This window comes from Ambystoma mexicanum, chromosome 13 (genome assembly GCF_040938575.1).
Source record: "Ambystoma mexicanum isolate Mex_15411 chromosome 13, UKY_AmexF1_1, whole genome shotgun sequence".
Classification (NCBI taxonomy): Eukaryota; Metazoa; Chordata; class Amphibia; order Caudata; family Ambystomatidae; genus Ambystoma; species Ambystoma mexicanum.
The window spans coordinates 35,403,873-35,428,393 of NC_090938.1; the positions used below are offsets into that span (position 1 = coordinate 35,403,873).

The following is a 24,521-nucleotide window of genomic DNA, read 5'->3' on the forward strand; positions in this document are numbered from 1 at the left end:
GGAAAGGAAAATGGGGAAGAAGTGCAGGGGGCGGGAAGGAGTGGAAAGTGCGAAGCAGAGGAGAGGAAACATAAATAAATATTAAATTGAATAAATAATAAATAAGGGCTTTAAACCATGGTATTGCAGCCAGCAAGTGGCAGGTGAAAGTTAGTCAGAAAGGTATATCTGATAAGTGCAGAAGAAACGTGGGAGGGGAACTGTATGGGTACAGATACAGAACCCTAGTGCAGAGGGTGGCCTGGAGGCAGTGCAGGAGGGTGGCAGGGTGAGCAGATACCTGGGCCCGAAAGAATAGAGGGTGGCCAGGTGCACAATGCCATGAGAAGAAACAAATCAACAGGGGAGAAGGGGGGGCAAAGGCAGAGGCAAAGAGGAAGGTCTTGAGAAGTTTCCAGAACCGAGGATGTTTTTCCTCAAGTTTCAAGGTGGCCAGGAGGCTGTTCCAAAGAGAGGCACCAGCCGAAGACAGAGATCTATCCCCAGCTCGTTTTTTTGCAAAATGACTAACGGTGAGGGAGTTTGAAGTAAAGGAGCGAAGGGCTCGAGAGGGGAGGTATTTACAGAGGGATAGTTTGGACCCAGGCCCCAGAAAGCTGTGTGGACAATGCAGAGGGTTTTAAATTTAATCCTTGCATCCACTGGGAGCCAATGAAGGGATTTCAAGGTTGGAGAGATACGATCCCAGGGCTTGAGGCCATGGACAGGTCTTGCAGTCCTGTTCTGGATTAGTTGTAGAGGGCGGAGAGTGCAGGCAAATAGATTTAGGAAGAGGTTGTTACAGTAATCCAGTCTGGAAAGAACGAGAGCTTGGGAGACAGTGAGCTTTTGAGGGAAGGAGAGGAAAGGTAGAGTAGCTCTAAGGAGGTGGAGTAAAAAGTTAGATTTTTTGGAGACATCAGAGATGTGTGCGGAGAAGGAAAGTGTAGAGTCAAAGATAACCCCAAGGATCTTAGCCGCGCAAGTGGGGGTGGGAGGAGGGCCAAGGGAGGCCGACCAGAGAGTGAGAGTAAAGGATGGATATGGTGTACCAATAAGGAGGATCTCAGTCTTGTTGGCATTTAGACATAGATCATTGGCGGCACACCAATTTTGAATGGCGATTAGACAATCGGAGATGAGGGAAGGAGAGGAGGAGGCTGAAGGAAGCCTGAAAATGAGTTGGGTGTCGTCAGCATAGCACTGGAAAGCTGAGCAGAACATTGAGATGCAGTAACCGAGAGTTGCCAGGTATTGGTTGAAAAGCCAGTGCGAGAGGATAGACCCCTGGGGAACACCACATGTGGAGAGGGAGATAGAAGATAGGATGGTAAGGAGTTTGAATTTGATACGCGCTTTGATGGGAAGCCAATGTACCTCCCGTCGGATTTGTGAGATGTGGTCGGAGCATTTTAGTGCGTTGTTTTCACTAGTTGGAGTTTGTTGATGTTTTTGGTTGAGGTGCCTGCTAGGATAGCGTTACAGTAATCCAGTGTACTGCCTATGATGGCCTTGGCTAGGCTGAGGCAGCTGTTCGGTATGAGGAATTTTCTGGAAAGGTTGATGAGCTTGGTGCAATATTCCGCAGAGGAGGCAATTGCTTTGACGTATTTCTGCATGTTTAGTTCTGCCTCAAGATAAACGCCTAGCATTTTGACGTGGGGGCTACTGGGATGATGTTTCCATCGATGTAGAAGTAGGTGAAAGCAGGACTAAAGCGTTTGAGGCGGTGTGGGGAACCCACGATTAGGAGCTCTGTTTTTTCATCGTTCAGACAAAGATGGCGTGTGTCCATCCATGCCTGAATGATGCTGAAGATATGCTTAATGGTGGTGGAGTTTAGTTTGTGGTTGTCAGTGATTTTGAGGAGGACTTGCGTATCGTCGGCAAAGCTGGTGTACGGTATGTTGAGACTGTTCAGGTGGTGGAAGAGGGGCTTGGTGCACAAATTGTAGAGTGTGAGGGAGAGGCAGGAGCCTTGAGGGATACCCCGGGAGATAGGGATGGGGTCAGCTGCTTCATTGCCCATGAAGACCCTGGTGGTTCAGCCAGAAAGAAAGGATTAGAGCCATAATGAAGGCTAGTGATATCATCCTTCCCCAAGATACTAGCGTCTTGGATAGATGTTTTGGTGTCAAAGAAGACAAAAAGGGAATACGAACGAGCATTTGAGGAATTCAGGGAATTTTGTGAGGGACGGGGTCTGGAAGATATTTTCTATACAGGTGCTATGATGAAATTCCTGGGACAACTGTATACAGAGGGGGCAACAGTGGGGGTGGCCAGAACAAAGATGGCTGCCATTGGATTTTTAACAGGATTACAAGGAAGGTCCCTCTTATCTGCCGATTTTGCCATAAATAAGGCCTTATCCAGCTGGAAGAGGGCAGTGGTACCAGGGGGGATAGCAGGAGGCCCCTAGACCCAGACAAATTAATAACGATAGTACGGGTACTAGCGGGATCTGCAGAGATGACTGGGAAACTGCGATGTTCAGGGCAGTCTTTGTGACAGCATATTTTGGATTGGAGAGGTGTTGGGAGGATCACAACTGACTTCTTGGGGGGCTATCTAGGGACAACCTGTCATTTGAAGGTGGGTGTCCTGGCCCACATATAGTTGAGGAAGTACAAAAAAGACCAGGAGGGAAAAGGGGCTAGGGTGACAATGACGGTACATGACATGACAGACATCTGCTCAGTGGTGAGTCTGCTGGCATATTTGGGATACAAGGGCGACCAGGCAGGCCCGCTATTCTAACACAGGGACGAGTCTTGCCTATCCAGGTACCCGTTCAGGAAGATTTTTGAACAAGCATTGGATAAAGCAGGTCTCGTGGAGATGGGATTCTCCCCACACTCTTTTAGAATTGTGGTGGCCACCACGGCTGCAGGCTATGGGTACGGAGAAGGACAGATCAAAGCGGTGGAAATCCCATGCATGCAATGGCTACTTCAGGCCACACCCCTTGTGTAAGAAGGACGAAGAGGGGGGGATGAGGGGAAGTGCAGCGTATGTTGAAAAATGTATAAAATATGGTGCAATACCGCGAGATGGCTAACATGCTGTTCTTATGTGTCATTTTGAGGAAGGAAGATGGCGAAACCAGTGGTATGGGTCGTAGGACACTCGTTCTTCAGAAGGATGGAAAAGAGAGTGCAGGAAAGACCAGGGTTGCGGTCTGGCATGACAGCCTTTGACATCCACTGGATTAATCGCAGGGGGTTACACGTGTGCCTGGTGCCTTCTTTGGTGGAAGTAGACATATGGAGGGGGCTGCCGAGGCCCATGATGGTGATACTGTACATTGGGGAGTGACCTGGTGAGATTAGGAAGGAAGGTGCTGATCAGACACTTGTTATCTTTGTTTACCTGGTTTGGACGGGCAAGACCGGGGGCATTGCTCGCCTGGTCTCAGATCGTTCCTAGATTGAACTGAGGGTGTCCGGGGCTGGCACGCCCATTGAACATGTCGGCATGGAAACTGAACAACGAGCTGGCCCGGAAGGCCGCTTGCCACGGGCCCTTGCAAGTCATCAAGAACGGACTGTTGAGGGCCTCAGGAACTTATCACCAAGACGGGTGCATTTATCCCAGTATGGACCATTTGTTGCAGATCTATTTGGCCATAATAAGAACATTGGAATGATTGGGGGGGTTCTGCAACCCTGTGGCAGGTGGGGGAGGACCATGGGGACACTGAGATACCTTCCCGGGGATCTCCGGAGCTGGAATGGGGCACAGTGACCAGAGGCTACTGGAGGGGGTGGGGAGTGGCAAGACCGGGGGCAGATGGGCCCAGTAAGAAAGGGGGCGGCCTACCGGTAACGCCTCCCGAGAAGGGCATGGTGGGGAGGACAGGACCTCACCACCATGCGACGCCCCAGCGATGTGCAGAGCCATGGCCCGCCTGAACCACTTGCCAGAAGGAAGTGTTGAAAACTATGTATTGATTATTAATGACTGCGGATTTGAGAAATTGCAGATTTTTTTTATAGCATTTATGTTTGCTGTGAGATTAAACATGTGGTCGGTTATGGCATCCAAAGGATACGTGTCACGTGTGTTCACTCTTCACCTAGGCATGCCCCCTGCTCAGCCCAAGAGAGAGAGGCGAGTGAGATAGAGAGATATATAGACAGAGAAAGAGAGAATCTGAGAGAGCAAGAGAAAGTGAGGGAAAGCCTGAGAGAGAAAAGGAGAAGGGCAGGGAGAGAGGGAGCGAGAAAGATATTCCATTGGCAAACTGCTCCATGGCCATGATATCAAGCAGCACCCCAGAACTGCATGTTACACGAGCCACCATCACAGGACAGACACATGGTAGACCATGGATAGTGTTGGGCAAGCTGTGGCCAGAGGCCAACAAGGGTGGGTGGGCATGAAGCAAGGACAAGAGTGAGCTTACATCAGTGTTGTCTCCATTCCTCTTGTAGCCCTGGAGTGCTTCTCGGTACGGATCTGGATATGGGGATACCTGGAGAAACCAAGACATACATGTTAGTGGCAGGTTCCCTGCCGCCACCCTCAGTCGCGACTCCAGAAGCAGCACGTTCAGAAGACCATCGCAAGAACAAGCCTGACAAAAACACAGTCACAACAACAGGCCCATCCAGGACACTATTAAAAGATTCTGATGCGTAAATACACACACATTGAGAATCGTCGTTGATGCAACTGGCATGCAATGGGACACATCAAGCAAACAATTGATGAACCAATCAACGCAAAGGGGGGGAGATGAGTAATTATGGAAATGGAGGAAGCTGGGGCGGGGGGGGGCGATGAGGAATGGATCCATGACAAGACGTCCACCAGAGAACTCTTGCTCCCTCGGCTCTCCATCGCTTGGAGATGAAACTCAATGTTGTGACTTCCTCTGCCACTTATCAAGGAACACTTAACCCTGACAAATCAGAAAATCTGCTTGAAATTAGGACGATAGCCCCCGAAAATTGAGTTCTTGGGGAATGGAATCAATTTCCATTCTGGAACCTGGGCAGAGCCCCGTAGCACTGGGCGCTCGTCTCCATTGTGGTGATTCTGGATTCTGGGGTTTAAATGGTGGCTGGCCCATAGGAAAATTGGGAGACGTTGTGATAGGTGGGGGCATTCCATGACATTCATACTTGTGGCAGACTCCGGCTTCCCAAGGGGTCTTTCTGAGGCATTGGCCTGCCAGGATATCTCATGGGAGGTCAGTCTGCAACTGCACATGTAAATATATAAGAAACCCTTTCCTTCTCATAGAAGGACACAGCTCAAGGGACAAGGTCCCAGTGCTTCCCCTGGCTCTATGAGATGACATCGTCCTGGGGTCATGTGTACTCAACTGCTTTCCTCCAAAATGGCTCACCTGCAAGAGATTATTGCAAACTGAGGGGGCTTCTAGGACTCTAGGCCTTCTGAAAATTATAGGCACCTAACAGATCCAGGTCTGGACACTATTGTATAATGCAGTGCACCATGGGACCTGTAGTGTCCGCAAGGGCTGCCCTTGGTTGGTGGTAAAAGAGTGCAGTGTCTTGGCATTGACCAGAGTTGGGAAAAGGTCCGAGCTCTTGGTCTCAAACAAAACTTAACTTAAGGTTATATATGCTGCCAACCGCCGATTTACAGCGTGAGGTAAGTTGGGCACCAGGTGAAAAGACAAGAAGAAAATTAAGGGTCAACTGCCATAAGATAAGTGGTGTCTGCTTAGACTACTGTTTTGGAAGAACATGTAATGATTTCAACAAAGGGAAGATGTGTGCAAGAGTTGGAATTCGAGATCTGAGGCAAATCAGACCAGGCCACCCGGCCACAAGAGTAGTCCCTGTCCAGGATTTTCAGGTTTTGCAGTTACACAACAACGTCACATCTCTTTGGGATGATCAACACAGGTTTCCAATCAATTCTTGCGCCAATGAGCGTGCAGCGAAATGCGGATGAGGTGGTGGTTCAATGTTGGCAAATGATAGGGCCATCCTGGATGGCAAGCATGACATGAATAAATGGGCGGGGGGAGGTTTGCGGATGGTTGCGGGCATGCAAGAGCCGCAAGGACAGACGCAGCCAGGGTCGAGGCTTCCGGCCATCGCTTACTTGCATGAAGAGCTGGGCCCTAGGGGAGGAGTTCTCCACCATGCGGTTGACCATACTGATCAGGGTCTCGCTCTCACTCATCTGTGGCAAAGGAAGGAAGGAAGGAAGATTCAGGTACTGAGGAGAGAACCGGGGCCAAAAGTGGGGCTGCACAAATAGATGGGCATTGCGTGGCACCTTCCTGGAAGACCCCCGTTCATGACTAGCTTGGTTGGTGCCAAACCACATACGCTCTGATGTAGAACCCCCAGACAGACTAAAGCATATCTCAAGAAAGCAACTCCGGAAAAGGTCGACTATAGAGGTGATCCTAAGAAAGTAACCCCAAAAATATAGTGGTGGAGGTAGTTCCAAGAAAGCTGCCCCTGAAAAGACTAATTAAAGGACATCCCAAGAAAGTAACCGCAAGAAAGAGTCTCAGTGCAGGACATACCAAGAAGTATTGCACAACCCAAGAACGGAAAGCCACAAAAGGTTTACTGTAGAGGTGTTCCCAAGAAAGACACCCCAAAAAGGTTCATAGTACAGGATGTACCAAGAAAGGAACCCCTAGACCCAGAGTAACGCAAACCCACCAAAGGTTTACCGTACAGGTGTTGTGATGAATCAACTTCTGGGGCACCAGTTGTCCAGGGATGAATATCGGTTTCTAAACCATCACTCAGCCCCACACCTCTAGTGCACCAGAAGGGATCCAAACAGATTGGAACACAAGTCAATTTTAAAACCTCCTTGTCCAATTTTGGTACCATGGACTGAAAGGCAGGCTTATCCTCGCAATTAACGGTTGTGAATCATTGGTTAGTTGCAACACAGCAAAAATACAATTATTACCCAATGATAAAAGGGACGGTCCAGTCAAAGTTGTATAAAAATATCTAATTTATTGTTACTACAACAGATAGTTCTAGCACAGTACAACTACAACCCACACAGTAAAGGAACACAGTGGACAGTTTCACAAAGAAAAGGGATCACCCTGGATACTGACAGGAGGGTAGTTGGTAAAACAATCAGCCTTTACTGTTCAAGGTTATTTGTTTTCAACACCAAAGTGGGAAAAGGGTCGTAACTGTCTCTAGGGGCCTTCAGAGGAGGACCAGGGTGTCAAAACCACAATGTCCCTTGTGCTGAAGATGTTCTTGGTGCTCAACAGTGTTGAGGCGGTTCCAGGGTTCTTCACAGCCTGTGAGACAGAGTTAGTGGCAGGAGACAGCTGCGGGTACGAGGCAGCATGCAGTTCGGCAAGCAAGGCTGGATGGAAGTCTGCAGGCTGTCCAGCGTGGCGGCTCGGGGCTCAGAATCTTTGTCACTGTGCTGGTTGGTGGATCTGGAATGCTGGTCGAGGTGTGCTGGACGGCTCTGGTCACTGCAGCATGACAACAGTCAGCGGTGCAGCAGGATGCGGTTCGAGGACTCGACAGTTTCGAAATTGTCCTTTTAAAGATGAACGCTGGATGATGCTTGTGTGGTACTCCTCCTAGCTTCTTTGCAGGGCTCGTGTCCTTTCAAGGCGGATGGACCAGCGCTCAGGAGGGTATTAGCAGGCAACGGCCTTGTCCTTTGTGCAGAGAGTCTCTGGCACTTCCCACCTAGGAAGTTTGCTGTCAGAACTTACCAGGGCACGCTGTGTGCTAGCTGGGTATCGGTTCTGGATCTTCTGGATGGGACCTCTGAGTCCGGTATCTCCTTCTGTTCCTTGGGAGATGTTTAGGGGAGGGATCTTGCTTCCCTCTTGGAACTCCTGGCCTTACTTCACTGGCGGAAGATGTAAGGTAGACTGTACCTTCAGCTCAGGTCCAAATGAGTCCTTCTTCGTACTCCTTGCAAAGTCTTCAGATGATTTGATCAGGGAGGGGCTCAGCCCTCTTTTAAAGCCAAACGGGGCCCAAGGATTGGTGTAGGCCAAGCCTAACTTAAGTGAGCCAATCATGGGTCTCCATCAACAATCTCCAGTGATGCTTCAGGACAGAATCAGAGTGCTTGACAAAAGACTGGGGAAGGATGACAACATATACTTCTAAGTACCACCCATCTTCTTGTCTGCTGTACATCAAAGTGTCTCCCTAATAAACTGAGCCCTATGCAGCGCTTGATCACTACATTGGCCTCCATGAAGTAGGTGTTTGCAGGCAGACTTTCGTCTCCTACAATTCACATACTTCCCTGCTCTGAAAGGAGTGGTTCCAGACAGGACATTCACTGCCCTTTCATACTAAGGAGGGGTGTTAGTACCAAGTTGACACATTGCATTACAAAGAGGTGTTGGCGTCTGGTCTCCATTGTCACTTCCTGCACGCAGGCCTTTTCTGAGGCCTGCTAATTACATTCTTCAGTATTCGCTGCCACCAGCAAGGTTTGACAATGGAGATGCAAATCCATGGGGCCTTGAAATTCTAATCAGGCTGCCCACAGCCAAAGGCTTTTGATGTAGCTAGTGTCAGCTACACATGACAGGGGAGGGTGGTGCTGGTAAACCGTGTCCTCCCAGAGTGGATAACTATTTTTCTGTTGTTTGTGAGCTTGGAAAATATGTGTGGGAATGGCCCCACATTCTTTTCGGAGGTGAATCTCCCATCATTCATTCTTTTAAACAAACAAAAAAAGCCCAGGCGAGCACACTCTTCCAGTGTGGAGGGCTGTGCCTGCACCTGGGCTGACTCTGCCCACTTATTACAGCCTTCCAAGGACAGCAACCTGTCCAATTTCAGGGTTTCGCTATAGGCCCATGTGCCTCTTACAGAGGCAGCAGGAAGATGTCAACCAGATCTCCACAGGAAACAGATATATCTTGGGTCCAGGCGGATGCTCTAGCACAGCAATAGTACTATTCCACTTTGGGGTCCCCGCAGGGATGTGACATCAATATTTGTCTACAACATGCTCACTCCCACCACCCTTTGCCAATCCTCTTGAGGCCAACCAGACAAAGAAGCCTATGCTCTCATCCAATCTGCCTTGCCCACATCAGTATCTGGAATTGCCATGTGGATGGCCTTCCACTTTCCTCTTGGTGGCCACATGGATGACCTTCCACCTTCCTCTAGGTGGCCATGTGGATGACTTTGCACTTTTCTGTTTGTGGCCATGCGGATGACCTTCCACTTTCCCCTGGGTGGCCAAGTGGATGGCCTTCTACTTTCCTCTTGGTTGCTAGGTGGATGCCCTTCCAGTTTCCTCTTGGTGGCCATGTGGATGCCCTTCCACTTTCCTCTTGGTGGCCTTGAGGATGACCTTCCACTTTCCTCTTGGTGCAATGTGGATGCCCTTCCACTTTCCTCTAGGTGGCCATGTGGATGACTTTGCACTTTTCTGTTTGTGGCCATGCGGATGACCTTCCACTTTCCCCTGGGTGGCCAAGTGGATGGCCTTCTACTTTCCTCTTGGTTGCTATGTGGATGGCCTTCTACTTTCCTCTTGGTTGCTATGTGGATGCCCTTCCACTTTCCTCATGGTGGCCATGTGGATAACCTTCCACTTTCCCGTGGGTGGCCAAGTGGATGACCTTCCACTTTCCTCTTGGTGGCCTTGAGGATGACCTTCCACTTTCCTCTTGGTGGCCATGTGGATGCCCTTCCACTTTCCTCTTGGTGGCCACATGGATGCCCTTCCACTTTCCTCCTGGTGGCCACATGGATGCCCTTCCACTTTCCGATAGGTGGCCATGTGGATGACCTTGCACTTTCTGCTAGGTGGCCACATGGATGACCTCCCACTTTCCTCTTGGTGGCCACATGGATGGCCTTCCACTTTCCTCTTGGTGGCCATGTGGATGGTGTGACAAATCAACTTCCGGGGCACCAGTGGTCCAGGGATGAATATCGCTTTCTAAGCCATCAATCAACCCCATACCTCTAATACACCAGAAGGGATCTGAACAGATTGAAATATAAGATTTGGAATGCTGGTCGAGGTTCTCGGATGGCTCTGGTGACTGCGGCATGACAACAGTCAGTGGTTCAGCCGGATGCGGTTCGAGGACTCGATTGTCTCGCAAATGTCCTTAAAATGATAGATGCTGGATGATGCTTGTGTGGCACTCCTCTTAGCTTCTTCGCAGGTCTTGTGTCCTTTCAAGGCAGACAGCCCAAAGCTCAGGAGGGCATTAGCAGGCAACAGCCTTGTCCTTTATTCAGAGACTCTCCAGCACTTCCCACCTAGGAAGCTTGCTGTCAGAACCTTGCCGGGCACGCCATGTGCTGGCTGGGTACCGGTTCTGGAGCTGCTGGATGGGTCCTCTGAGTCCAGTATCTCCCTCTGTTCCCTGGGAGATGTTTATGGGAGGGATCTTGCTTCCCTCTTGGAACTCCTGGCCTTCCTTCACTGGCGGAAGATGTAAGGTAGACTGTACTCAGCTCCTGTCCAAATGAGTGCTTCTTCTTACACCTTGCAAAGTCTTCATATGATCTGCTAAGTGAGGGGTTCAGCCCTCCTTTAAAGCCAAATGGGCCCCAGTGATTGGTGTAGGCTAAGCCTACCTTAATGATCCAATCCTGAGTCCCCACCAACAATCTTCTGTTATGCATGAGGTCAGGACCAGAGTGCTCTGCAACAGGACAGACAAGGGGGTGACAACATATACCTGAGTCCCATTCATCTTCCTGTCTGTTGTAGATCATAGTGTCTCTCCGGTTGACTGAGCCCTCTGTGACTCTTGATTAAAGCGCATGTTGTCCCTTGAAGTATGTGCTGGGAGCAGACTTCCCGTCTCCCCCAAACCACATACTTCTCTTGTCGGAAAGGGGTCAGCTCTGCAGGGGTTTGTCTACGGTATATACTGGACCCAGACATGCATTTCAATGCCTTTCATACAGAGGGGTGGAAACTAGCTTCAAGTTGACACATTGCACACCAAAGGGGTGTTAGTCCCGCTTTCCTGTTGTCTCTCCAGCAACCAAGCCCGCTCGGCAGGACTGCCTCAATTATCTCTCATTAGTATGCCCTGCCACCAGCCGGAGAACAAAGGAACACAGATCCATGGAGCTTTTGATATTTTAATTAGGCTGCTCATGGCTGGAGGAAGGTGTGCCTTCCACATTCTTGGAATGCTTTGATGTACCCAGGGCTGTCACATTCCATGTGAATATGACAGGGGAAGACAGCACCTGTAGGCTGTGTCTTCCCAGAGTACAGGTGACTATGTTGTTGGTGCGGGAAGCAGATGAAATTAGTGCGGCCATGTGGATGACCTTTCCCTTTCCTCTAGGTGGCCATGTAGATTACCTTCTATGTTCCTCTTGTTGGCCATGTAGATGACCTTCCACTTTCCCCTTGGTGTCCATGTGGGCGACCTTCCACTTTCCTCTTGGTGGCCACATGGATAGCCTTCCGCTTTCCTCTTGGTGGCCATGTGGATAGCCTTCCACTTTCCTCTTGTTGGCCACGTGGATAGCCTTCCACTTTCCTTTTGGTGGGCCACCTTCTGGCTACTAGGAGAATCCAGACATGGGCCCCTTGCTCACTATTCTTAGAGAGGCACAGCTCCACCTGACTGACAAGGCCCAACCAGACCGAAACACGTGTCTGGGGTTTCTGTTGGTACTCTTGTCAAGAGGAGCATTGCCTAGCATTTCGGTGCTGGACTGCCCCAGGGTTGGAAAAAGACTGATAAGTTTTGGATATTTCTCCTCTGTGAAAGAGAGTGAGCTAAAGACTCTGGGTAAGTCTCTCGCAACAAGGACTAATGTCTGGCAGAGGGACTCCCAGGACTCCCCTTTTTCATTTTGCATATTTAAGTAACTTTGGGTCTCAACCTTAGTTACTAGGGGAATTCAGACGTGGACCCCTTGCTCACCTTTGTTAGAGAGGCACAGCTCCACCCTACTGATGAGGACCAGACCGAAACACGTGTCGGGGGTTGCTGTTGGTACTCTTGTACTCTTGTTCAGAGGAGAATTGCTTGGCATTTCGGTACTGGACTGCCCCAGGGTAGGACAAAGACTGATAAGTTTTGGATATTTCTCCTCTGTGAAAAATAGTGAGCTAAAGACTCTGGGTAAGTCTCACGTAACCAGGATTAATGTCTGGCAGAGGGACTCCCAGGAGCCCCCTTGTTTTTTGCATAATTTAAGTAACTTTGGGTCTCAACCTTGGTTACTAGGGGAATTCAGACGTGGACCCCTTGCTCACCTTTGTTAGAGAGGCACAGCTCCACCCTACTGATGAGGTCCAGACCGAAACACGTGTCGGGGGTTGCTGTTGGTACACTTGTACTCTTGTACTCTTGTTCAGAGGAGAATTGCTTGGCATTTCGGTACTGGACTGCCCCAGGGTAGGACAAAGACTGATAAGTTTTGGATATTTCTGCTCTGTGAAAAATAGTGAGCTAAAGACTCTGGGTAAGTCTCACGTAACCAGGATTAATGTCTGGCAGAGGGACTCCCAGGAGCCCCCTTGTTTTTTGCATAATTTAAGTAACTTTGGGTCTCAACCTTGGTTACTAGGGGAATTCAGACGTGGACCCCTTGCTCACTATTATTAGAGAGGCACAGCTCCACCCTACTGATGAGGTCCAACCAGACCGAAACACGTGTCGGGGGTTGCTGTTGGTACTCTTGTTCAGAGGAGAATTGCTTGGCATTTCGGTGCTGGACTGCCCCACGGCAAGTCAAAGATTGAATTGTTTTTGAACATTTCTCCTCTGTGAAAGATAGTGAGCTAAAGAATCTGGGTAAGGGTCTCGTAACCGGGACTAATGTCTGGCAGACGGACTCCCAGGATACCTCTTGTTAATTTGCATAATATAAGTAACTTTGGGCCTCAGCCTAAATTACTGGGGGAATCCAGACGTGGACCCTTTGCGCGCTATTCCTAGAGAGGCACACCTCCACCTAACTGACAAGGCCCAACCAGACCGAAACACATGTCTGGGGTTACTGTTGGTACTCTTGTCCAGAGGAGAATTGCCTAGGATTTCGGTGCTGGACTGCCCCAGGGTAGGACAAAGACTGATACGTTTTGGATATTTCTCCTCTGTGAAAGATAGTGAGCTAAAGACTCTGGTTAAGTCTCTCACAACCAGGAATAATGTCTGGCAGAGGGACTCCCAGGAGACCCCTTGTTTTTTCCACCTTCTGGTCATTCAATGACCCTCAGAACGATGTTATTTCATTAACCAATTCGACATTAAAACATGCTCCCGCCATTGCTTGCTTAACCACATTTCATTTTTCTCAAAAACCACAAATGCATTCAGCGTCGCTATGAACACCTTCTCCCATTGAGGCTCCCCTGAAGCTCCGTGTTGGAATGTGGGGGCGCTTAGAGATGGCAAGAGGGATCCCCTTATGAGAAAGAGGCAGCCCGCCTGTCAATGTCCAGGTGTTTTGGCCCACAGCTCCTTTCAGCCCCGGCCAGCACAATCCGCGGTGCCCCGGCCAGCAAAATCCCCCTCGGCCAGCACAATCCGTGGTGCCCCGGCCAGCAAAATCCCCCTCGGCCAGCACAATCCATGGTGCCCCGGACAGCAAAATCCCCCTCGGCCAGCACAATTCGTGGTGCCCCGGCCAGCACAATCCCCCTCGGCCAGCACAATCCCCCTCGGCTAGCACAATATGTGGTGCCCCGGCCAGCACAATCTGCCCCAGCCAGCACAATCCGTGGTGGCCCAGCCAGCACAATCAGTGTTGCCCCAGCCAGCACAATCCGTGGTGGCCCAGCCAGCACAATCAGTGTTGCCCCAGCCAGCACAGTAGTCCACATTGCCCCAGCCAGCACAGTCCGTGGTGGCCCAACAAGCACAATCTGTGGTGCCCCAGCCAGCACAGTCCGTGGTGCCCCGGCCATCACAGTCCGTGGGTCCCGGTCTGCACAATCCGTGGTGGCCCCTCCAGCAGGATGGCTATCCCCTGGAGGGTTCACTTTATTTAAAACTTTCCCAGTGCCAGTGGGCACACCCAATTGTGCCCACCTCCCTTTAGCAGAGCTTTGGTTTGTTTGGCTTCTCGTGGTGGGCTTTTCTTGTAGTGTATTGCAGGTGTCCCTCTGCAGTGCCCCTCCCGCACCGCAGAACCCCATCCCACATGACTGGAGGCTATCCGGGCTCTACGTGCCTGTAACCAGTGGCACGCAAAGCTCCTGTTGCGGGGTCACCAAGGAGCGAAGATGCAGCCATTATCTGATTGCTCCATGTCTGGCACCGCCTTTCAGCTGCTAGGGCTGGGACAGCTGAAGCCGGCATGCCACTGGCCCTGCCCCAGCCCTGCACACCTTCAAGAGGACTGACATGTCAGCAGAGCTCAGAACAGACCGCACAGGCAGCAGGCAGCTGGACAGAATGCCAACAGCACTGCCCTGAAGGGAGAGCTAGACTAACTCTACAGGGTGTTGGCACTCGCTCTACTAGGCCTGTGCGTGGGCACATTGGGGGAAAGCGCCACAGAGCTGCCGAAAAGCGACCAAAAGGCACCGTCGGTGTTAAACCCCTTACATCCGGCGAAGCGCCTTTCCCAAGCAAGGACCTGGTGCCGCGCGGACCAGCGAGGTTATAAGCACCCCTAAAGGGTGTATAGCCCCTCTATCATGCAGAGGTGGCTTAGGACGACCCCCCTACGTAATCGCCCTCCATTCCCCTTCAAAAAAGTGACTTCGTGGCAGTGAAGCCGTTAACATCTGGGAAAGCAATGCACCACATTTTAGAGTTAGAGGGTCTGAGAGGAACAAGAGGACACCGCTACAGTATAATGGGGGCGGTGGGTGAGGGGGCGGGGGGGGGGATGCTGCGTTATGCGCGATACTAATATTGCACACGTAACTTCACATGAGATCTGCCTAAACGTTAAGCGCGTTCTTCTTTCTATACGTCATGAGTCGTACATTTTTCCCCAGACACAAGCAGCATGTATTTAAAAACAAGCACTGGCAAAGCCTAGAGTGTTGGCTTTTGTGTAGGCACGGGGCAGGCAGTTCTAGGCACCGCTGTGATGTTTCTCCCTATCCATGGGGCATTTCTGGAGTACCCCGGCATCTAGTATCAGTACCCGATAAATACCCATCGAATAGCTGGACACTAGGCATGGCTGTTGGCGTTGCCACAGGTTGTATTCGAGAACACGCCCATTGCTTATAAATCAAGTGGCTGAAGAAACACCTGGTTTAGAAATGTTTATTGCGCCAGGAGGTCATTTAGGACCACACTGTATCCATAAAACAAAGCAAGACTGAATAGCAATAACACTGGCAGGCTGTACACAGCACACGTGTGATGGTACTCTGTGAGGGAGCTAGCCCAAACAGATCCCAGTAGGGTGCGGTTTGGACTGGGAGTTGCAGGTTGTGGCTGGAAATGGCCATTGGTCAAACCATGCCATGGGTAGTCAATGGCTGGGCAAATACCTAAACGACACCCATTAGTGTCCTTTCCCTCCTCACACCCCGTCTCCATCGCAGCTCTACTACAACTGTATTGTGTGGGGTGCCTAATAGCCAAAACTGAAAGTGGGAGGAGCAGGTCCTTGGTAAAGTGCAGCACCCGGAAGAGTCCAGTCTGAATAATTAATTATTAGCACTCCAGGCCGGCTCCTATATGTGACCTGCAGCTGCGTGAGGAGCCAAGGAGAGGCGAAACTCCAAAAAGAATGGCTTTCTGAAAAGCTGCCATATTCCATTCAATGATACACGCCTAAACATCACCAAAAGTGCCATCCAACCGAGACGCGCAAGCCCTTCTCAATAACACCCTAAAAACAAAAATCAAAAACTCTTCTCGTATTCCTACGGCAACGGAAGCCCCAATATTCATTCACTTAATACCTATGAGGTTTCGTACGTTTTCTAAATCTAAGGACAACTAAAACTGTACTTTATAGTTCCGAATGTTTCCTTAGTCATTTATGCAACCATATTAGAAAACCTGTACATTATCAATTAAAATGAGATATATCCTAAGCGACGTATAGCTGGTAAGAATTCAAAAACAAGCTAAATTGGTTCCGCGGGGAATGGATGGAACAAGTCAGCAACCAAGTCTTCCTTCTAAGACGACGTTCTACAACCTGTGGCTCTCCAGGTGTTATGGACTACAACTCCCATCTCCCCTAGTCTGTATAGTCAATGGTGAGGGATCCTGGGAGCCGGAGTTCAAATCTGCCTGGGAGCTGCACTTTGCAGACTTCTGTTCTATGGCATGTAATACAAATGTGTGCATCCAAAATGCTTTAAAGTGATCATAGCCCTTTTGCACTGAAGAGGTCACGGCTAGTCATGAGGCTTTCATTCCCTGTCGGCCGCGGTTCCGGCATTGTTGCGTCTCAGCCGGCGGGTTACGGTGAGAAGTGGCGGCCATTGGCCAAATCTGAGGAAGATTAATAACCACCTTGCCCATCTACTTTTAACCCAACTCGATACTTCTCTAGGCTGGCATAGGCTGGCATGCCTTTTAAACCTCCAGCTTCCCAACATAAATGGTCTCCATAAGGAGTTTTTCATTGGAGGGAGTTGGCATTGGAGGAAAAAGCCCAGTTCTATACCCCAAATCTTCTAGTTCTTTCTTGAAGCATCAGCAGAAACCCCCAAAATCTTGTCCCCCTTGATGCCAGCTGATTGGTTCCCAGATGTCTTGTGGCCTCATAATTGCCCAGCGTCGTCATCTTAAAACATAACATTGGTTTACCCTCCTTGCTTTTCCTCCAGAACAGCTTCTGGCCCAGCCCCTCCCCTTCAGCTGATTGGTCCCTGGAGCTACCAATCAGGATCTTCACCGCTTCTATAGGCTCGCGTGTCTGGAGGTCTCCTAGCAAAGGGCAGGCGAATAAAAGTGGAAACTCTTTGGCAACGCACGAGTAACTCTAATCAGGCCAGAGAAGATTCACAAATAAGGACCCTGCCCCCCCCTTTCTAGGATAAACACCACAATATCCCTACTTCACTACGCACAGCGGAACCTCTGCAGCCGTTGCAAGACAAACCGCACCATCGCCAAGAATACCACAGCAATCCTCGCCACCCAGAATTACTCCATGATATAGTCTGTTGGCTATCCTCTGTGACCTCCGCCATCAACAGACCACCCAAAACCCTGGCTACAAACACAAAATGCAAGTCACCCATGGTGCTGCTGTGTCATCCCTGCTAGAACAACCACAAAACACTCCTTCAACTTCCCCGTCCTCGTCTCTACCAGAGAAATGAGACTTACTTCTCATCACTCAAACTGGGTTCCCAGACAGCACCATCGTCAACAGAGTCCCTAGCGACTACTCCGTCTGCCACGCCGGCCGAGACATTGGCTGAGCAGGAGGCGTAGCCATCATCACCCGTCGACTTTTCCCTCCTACAACTACCCGCATAACCAGCTACACACTGATTAGCATCCGAGAAGACATGCCACTCCACACCTATCACAAAATCATCTCCTTGCCCCAGACAAAGAATTTCGGAAAAAGCCTCAGCAGTCCTGGGAGGCATCGTCCTCTCATGTGAACACCTCATTGCCACAGATAACCAAATCTGCCCACCTAAAGAATTCCCCTAGACATGCACCGACCTACACTGAGGAATCCCATGCAAAGACATTTCCCAGAAGGCCTCCTTCCCGGACACGGTCTCCCAGCATGCTCTTGAAGAAGGTGCAACCGCCTCCCTCTTGGACTTCTGATTGGACAATCGTGTTATTGTATTTCTGCATTAATCTATCAACACCACCCTCAAGATCCTACAAGAACAATTCAATTCAAGGAATCCTCGAAAATAGGATTTAGCACAACTCAACCAGATGTGGACAAAAACACACTTTTCAGAAGCCTGTCAAAGAGCCCACCACGCAGTGTGGAATTCTGCACACCGCAGCAACGCAGGAGGGGCAGAAGGCAGCCCCCCACAAGTTCCTCAAAACACTAAAACTCAAAAAGGATGCCACAAGCTGGAAACGAGCGGGCGGAAAAACAAAGACCCCCCAGGGGCACGTACACCTCAAACACCCCAGAAGCACAAAGCCATCTTCAGCGCCAAGTCTCTGGTTGGATCCATAAAGAGCCACAGCCAGCCCAAAGGAGCGGTACACAGTGGTGCCAACGTCCACCTCACAACGACTGAATCTTCCAAAACACAAAAGCAAGACCCCCCTAACTCAGAAAAGGTGGAAGTTCAGACAGCAATCACCCAGAACCCACAAGAACCAAAGCCAGAGGACACCAGACTGAAGAGCTTCTCATTCTGAGAAGCACCAGCCTCCGATGTGAAGCCGCCCCTCCGGGGGCTTATGCCAGGAAAGGACTCGGGGAGCCCCAGGCCAGCGGCAGTTTCTGCTGCACAGGCCGATATCCTGTGGAAACTCATCACTGCATTCATGGGAAGCCCACCACCCAAAGCCCCAACCACTCCATTGCTCCACACGTTCTAAAAGAACACATCTTTGGATCTCAAAGCCCCAATAATTCCTGCCCCACTGTTGGGCAGCAGTGGCTCTCCAAGACTCTGGAGAATGGAGAAAACCATCAGTGCACAGCACAACTCCAGCCCCCACAGAACTGAACACCGCACAGGATGCATCCCAGTCAGGATTCCGCCAGCACCGTGAAACAGAAACCACACTTGACAATTTTCTGGACCTAGAGGGCCAGGGGTCTGTTAGCATGCGTCTGCTCCTCCTATCCAAGGCCTTGGACACAGTGGAGCCCACCATCCCTCTACACCATCTAAAGCACATGCCAACCACGTGCCTCCCGCGCTGATGTGGCTAAAGTCCTTAATATCCGACGACTGCCGATGTGTACACCTAGCAAACATATCAACCACACCCAATCCCACGGAGTGCGGAGCAACGTATGGCTCGTCCCCCTAGTTTTCCCCATTTAGGACCTAATACCCAAGCATCAATTCCTCTACTCCACTACAGCAATGGCATGGAAATCTGCTTACGGCTCACACAGGCCAACAACATCAACTCACAATCGTGTTAAATGGACATCAAGTCCTATAGAAGTGGGTGGGGCACAACAGCCCCCAGCTCAGTAGTGCTACAACTGAAATCCAGCTTCTTAGCCAACCTCTCGGACTCAAAGAGGTCTCGTCACTAATCCGCTCAAACCTTCTTCAGAGAATTAGTCCCTACAAAGTCCAGGTACACACCACGCGCTTCCTCTGGATGTTGACGTCAGCATAAACTCAGTGGTCGATGTCTAGGTCACATCAGGTGACATCATGAACTCTGGGCTGAACCACCTTTCGGCTTATCCAATCATAGAACATCTGGGTAGGCCCATCGTTGGCTCAAGAAGAGGCCATTCAGTCGCCATCCAACTCAAAGGCTTTTATGGGGGCTCGTATGGGGGCTTCCAGTGCCGGTCAGGGTCTCCTCCTGGATCCTATGCATTGCTGCTGAGCCTACCAAGCCTTTGTGTGTACAGATCTCCCCAAAACACTGCACCAAATTCCACCCCCCTCCCCTAAGCTCCACACAGGACTATCGCCCGCTAATCCCTAAACTACATGCACAACCCAAATTCACAGCCCATTCGCTGCAATCACTTCTGCTTCTGGAGCAAACTCCCAGAAGACATCGGATCTGCTCCAAACCGGAAGTCTTTCAGGGCAACACTCAAGGCCAATCTGTTATGAGGACCAACCCTTACACCTGCCCAAAGGCTCAAGAAGCAGTGCTTGTACGCAGTAAGCAGCCTGCCAAGCACTGCATGTATGAAGTTAGCACCCTACCACCTACCAAGCAGTGCATGTATGCAGTTAGCACCCTACCAAGCAGTGTATGTATGCAGTTAGCCCCCAAGGAGTTAGCACCCAAGGAAGCAGTGCAGGTATGCAGTTAGCACCCTAGGAAGCAGTGTATGTATGCAGTTAGCACCCTAGGAAGCAGTGCAGGTATGCAATTAGCACCCTAGGAAGCAGTGCATGTATGCAGTTAGCACCCTACCGAGCAGTGCAGGTATGCAGTTAGCACCCTACCAAGCAGTGCAGGTATGCAGTTAGCACCCTAGGGAGCAGTGCATGTATACAGTTAGCACACTACCAACAAACAAACATTATGTTTTGTAACCAACAAATGTTCTCCATGAAATATCATCAATGAGAAATGTAAAAGCAACTGTGAGGTCTTCAGCCCACAAACAAAAGCAGTAAACATGGTGTCGATCTATCGAAAGTTCCAGAGCACACCTCAGAGCAGTTTCCAAGCTGTGAAGGAGATAAACCGGCTCAACTGTGGGTATCCCAGCGTGGCACTCGAAAAATGTACTTTAAGTCGCAGAATATTGAGAACCCTCAAATTCTGCCCTGTAATGCGCAACAGCAGGACCTGTCCCAATCGACCTGGAGCATTGTAGCAACCCCATGACTTCTGTGACAGGCAGTTGTATCCAGGGCTCTTTAAATAATAACATTTCCATACTCTGTGGTGCTCCAAGTACCAACCTCAGAAGATCGGAAGCTAAGTTGGTCACCTGGGATTAGACAATAGATCTCTGCAACCGGCTCATTAACCCGGGGGCTATGGTCTTGTTATTTTAAGATCCTGCAGCACTGAAGGTGAAGAAAGTCTCTTCTGCTGCCTCTGCAGCGGGTATGTGGTGGGCGCGGAACAGCCTAGTGCCTTTGCACCAAGCCTTCATAAAACAGGTCACCCCCATCCACGCTGTCACCTGGGACCTTGTGTACCCCACACACATCTTCAGGGGTGCCAAGATAGACATGCAGCAAACAGCCCCAATAAAAGATCATGCAGGAAAGGGGTACCTAGCAGATAGGGGAGGGATCCTGGGGGGCGGAGGGGGAGAGGCATGCACAAGACAGACAAAGGGACAGGCAGTGAGGGGAACACAGCAAGCATTGCCTACCTGCTCATCCAAATACTCTAAGTTTCTTTGCAACTGTAGGTCTAAAAGTTCATCCTAGTGTGGGGGAGATGGAGGGGGTCAGGGAGACATCGATAGACAAGCAAGGGAACGGAAACAAAAAAAACACAAACAAAAGTATTAAAGAAGCAAAGCTCTTCTACTGATAATGCTGTGTGCAGGCATGCTCGGCTGCCACATGGTCATCAAGCTTTCCTAATCATTTAAGAACAAGAAGGTGCGCTGCTTCACTGGAGGGTGGGGTGGACTGAGGAGCTGGGGGGGCCGAGGAGTGAGGAGATCTATCAAAATCCAGCTCAAGCATGCTATTCAGTCCCCGGCTTCCTGATGGGACAGGCCATCACTAGAAGTGCCTTGAGCCACCATGCAGAACTCTATCGCATACTGCACACAAGCACAGGCACACCCGCAAGCAGGCAACATGGCACACCTCACACATTCAATTTAAAAGCAATGTATGCTCTTAATCCTTATTCCACCATTTTACTTTTTTGTAGTACTTTTGGGCTACACCTCTAGCCACCATTTTTACTTGCAGGACCCACATTTACAAAAGGCCATACAAATAGCAAAGGCTGTGCTTGAGCAAGACCATGTACCATAACATAATCCATTGCTACAGCCCCACCCTTGCCGTTCTCCTACAACATTTCCCCACAAAACACCTCCTGCTGGAAGAAGAGACTGGTTCACTTCCCTCTGCCAGAATTCCAGTTGCATCCCAACACACCCTCCTAGAAAAGGAAGCCGCTGAAAGAGTTGGGAGCTCGCCTCCGCCCTATGCACAGTTCCTCACAGTTTGCAGAAATAAGGGACGGCAGGAGCGCCTGCCCCATGGTGATTGGCTGCACCTTTTCTGGAAGAAGGGGCTGCAGGAGCCATGCAGTCCCCTACAAAGCCACCATTCCATGCAGTGCTTTCAGCCCTACATTGGAAGGAGGCGGAAGTTTATCTGAAGCAAGCATTCCTACAATATTCCTAGAATGAAAAGCTATTCTCTTTGTGGCATCGTCCCACATCGAGGTGTAGAGGAGGTGCTAGACTTTCTAGACCCCCCCAGCCCCTCTCAAACTTAATGCAGATAACTTTGCAGGCTGATCAATAGTTTCAGTATTGCAAACATTAGAATTGTAGCGCTTTTTGGGCCAAAAAGAACATTTTAGGGCGACATATATTTTTAGGGTCAGAATGCCATACACAGTAGAGGGTATCTCAGGTATTACACATATATTATGAATATAAAAAATCTAGTCCGAGAACTGGACATAAAATATGTTATGCTCAAAAGAAGGTTGGGTTACCATTTGGTAGAACGAACACATATTCAGGCGGGGTTCGATTCTAAAATGGCTGCCAGAAAACAAGATGGTGGAAAAATCCATAGTCCTGCAAAGATAATTAAATCATTCTCTAACAGTTCATGGATATTTCATTGCAGCTGGTGCATATTTTCAGAATTCTTGGCAGCAATTTTGACATTGATGGGACGAGGGAGGCCAGTTAGCCGTCTGGGAAAGTAGCAATTAAAGCAGACAGCCGTTTGGTTTGCAACAAATTAGATGAACAAGCACGGTATAGCCTGTAATTTGTAATTTTTGTAGCCTGCCAAAAACACACCAGTGATCTGATAAAGACTACTCCTTTCAAGAGATCAAAGGATTTATGATGAAGGTCTGTAGGATCTCACATAAATTTAATTAGCTTATGTGCCAGTCAAGTGAGGCTTGCCAAGAGACGTCATATGGACTTGGTAATTGTCAAAGTAAGTCAGCCAATTGAAAGATGGGAGGCTAGAATGTTCTCCTATAAAAAAAACCCAGTGATTCTGGGAGATCATTGCTGGTATCTTCTTGGTATCCTGAGATGCATTAAGGATGACTTTTGAAACCAGCCCAGGTGCCTGTCTGCCTCCTTAACTTGTGTCCAGGCTCTACTTCCTGATCCACAGATGTCAAGTGCCCAGGGAGGGCATTGGGCCCTCCACTTCAGAGGGAACCAACAGAACCAGGATAGCCATTGCCCTAGTACAGGACTAGGCCAACAGCCTTTACTTGGGGCTTCTAGAATACCCGCCGAACCATTGACAAAAAGCCTGGCCCAGTGGGAACACATCACACCCAGGATCCCAGAATCCACCCTGTGTATTGCTGACCATGCCTTCCACGGCAGGGGCCCAGAATACACCCTGAAGTATCGTCCACCATGCCTTCCACAGCAGGGGCCCGTAATACACACTTCATATCAGACCAGAGAGATCAATGCCAGTCACCCCAACACAGGTCCCGGCTGGGCCTAACACAATCATAACACTGAGCCGATTACAATGCACTCTGTTCCAGTCAAGAGCCCCCCACATTGGACATTTAAAACCTTCTCTGTGTAAGGAAGGCATGGTATTAACAGTAAGACAGACACAAGTGACCACAGTTCCAGGGTGTTTATTGAACTTAGAAAAGGGTTTGAAAAATGCCTATCTATTCCTAAATCTAAAGATGGGAGCAAGCTACGACCATCAAATAATAATAACGCAGTCCTAGTGGTGTCTTGTCAAAATAAAAGGGCCTATACTAAAAAAACCTATTGCCAATCTTTACTTCTAAATACAAATAGTGTGGGAAAAAATGTTATGCAAAACAAAAGTGTTTAAGAGATGATATGTCAGGATATTCAGGCTGTTGGCCTCCCTTCCCCACGTTTTCAGCACGGGACAAGGTGACACACTCAAGCTTAGCAAAGTACCTGCCTTCTCTAGCACAAGGATGCAGTTCAAACATTAGCACCAAGGCCTTCCATGCCCAAGTCTCTTTGCCATTCAAAGACTCTTCTTTCAGAGGGCCTGCTGTGACAAACAAACAATAAGATATGTTCCTCTCAGGATTTCACACGCACTCAATTTCTCAGGTGATTCACTATTCCCCTCTGATCCCCTCAGCCGGACTCAGATCCATTTTAACACAATGTTCAATCAGTCTGTCTCGTTTGGGCTCAGACCAACATTATCTACTTTGTCATAAACTTTCTTTACTCTGTTAACATTGAAGAATTTCAATTGTGCACAGTATTTTGCTTGACCCATTGCAGGACCACTTCAATTCACAATCCTTTGTCACTCTTTCACTTTTGCTATCTCTCAGCTGAATACCTTACAGAGACCTATGAATGAGCACGCACGCAGTGTCTGACCACTCTGTCTAAGGTATTGTATCTTGGTTTGAATCACTCATCTGCCATTCACTTCACTTGGTTGGTTATCACACGCGTTTCAAACAATGTTCATTTCAGCGCTCTCTATACAATGTTGCCACTTGCAACCTTGGCTTCAACACAGACTGATCTGGTATCGGCCTCCCCAAGTCACCGGCTAGGTTGATTTCAGTGGTGCTGCTTTGTTGTAGGAGCCGAGGACAGTACCTTGGCAGTATGCGATTCTCCCCGCCTTGATTATCGATGCAGGAGAGACGAGGGAACCTCTGACACAAAATGCAGGATTCTTCAGCCTGGTTTCCTGGTCTTACGCTTTATATTCTCGAGGTTTCATGAAAGTAATGGTTCCTCGTTGAAAAGGTCAAGGGAACTTCCCTCCTTGCAATCCCCTTCTGTTTTGCCGTCTTTCGCCTTGTGTTAAACTGCCATCTTGGAACTGCTGCTTCCTCGTTT

The 24,521-nt window shown here is 49.5% G+C and overlaps 1 protein-coding gene across 5 annotated transcripts in view; it reads right to left on the bottom strand.

Moving 5' to 3' along the window:
- The window catches only part of PLEKHA6 (pleckstrin homology domain containing A6), a 534,942-nt gene that overhangs the window by 59,043 nt on the left and 451,378 nt on the right, over window positions 1–24,521 (bottom strand). For 3 of the 5 annotated variants that reach the window (XM_069633107.1, XM_069633111.1, XM_069633110.1), the window contains 3 exons: window positions 20,847–20,900; window positions 6,064–6,144; window positions 4,388–4,456 (listed from right to left, as the gene is read on the bottom strand). In XM_069633107.1, the coding sequence (XP_069489208.1) occupies window positions 4,388–4,456; window positions 6,064–6,144; window positions 20,847–20,900 (204 nt within the window). The remainder of the gene's footprint in view (window positions 1–4,387; window positions 4,457–6,063; window positions 6,145–20,846; window positions 20,901–24,521) is intronic. The other 2 variants (XM_069633108.1, XM_069633109.1) reach the window with 2 other exon arrangements.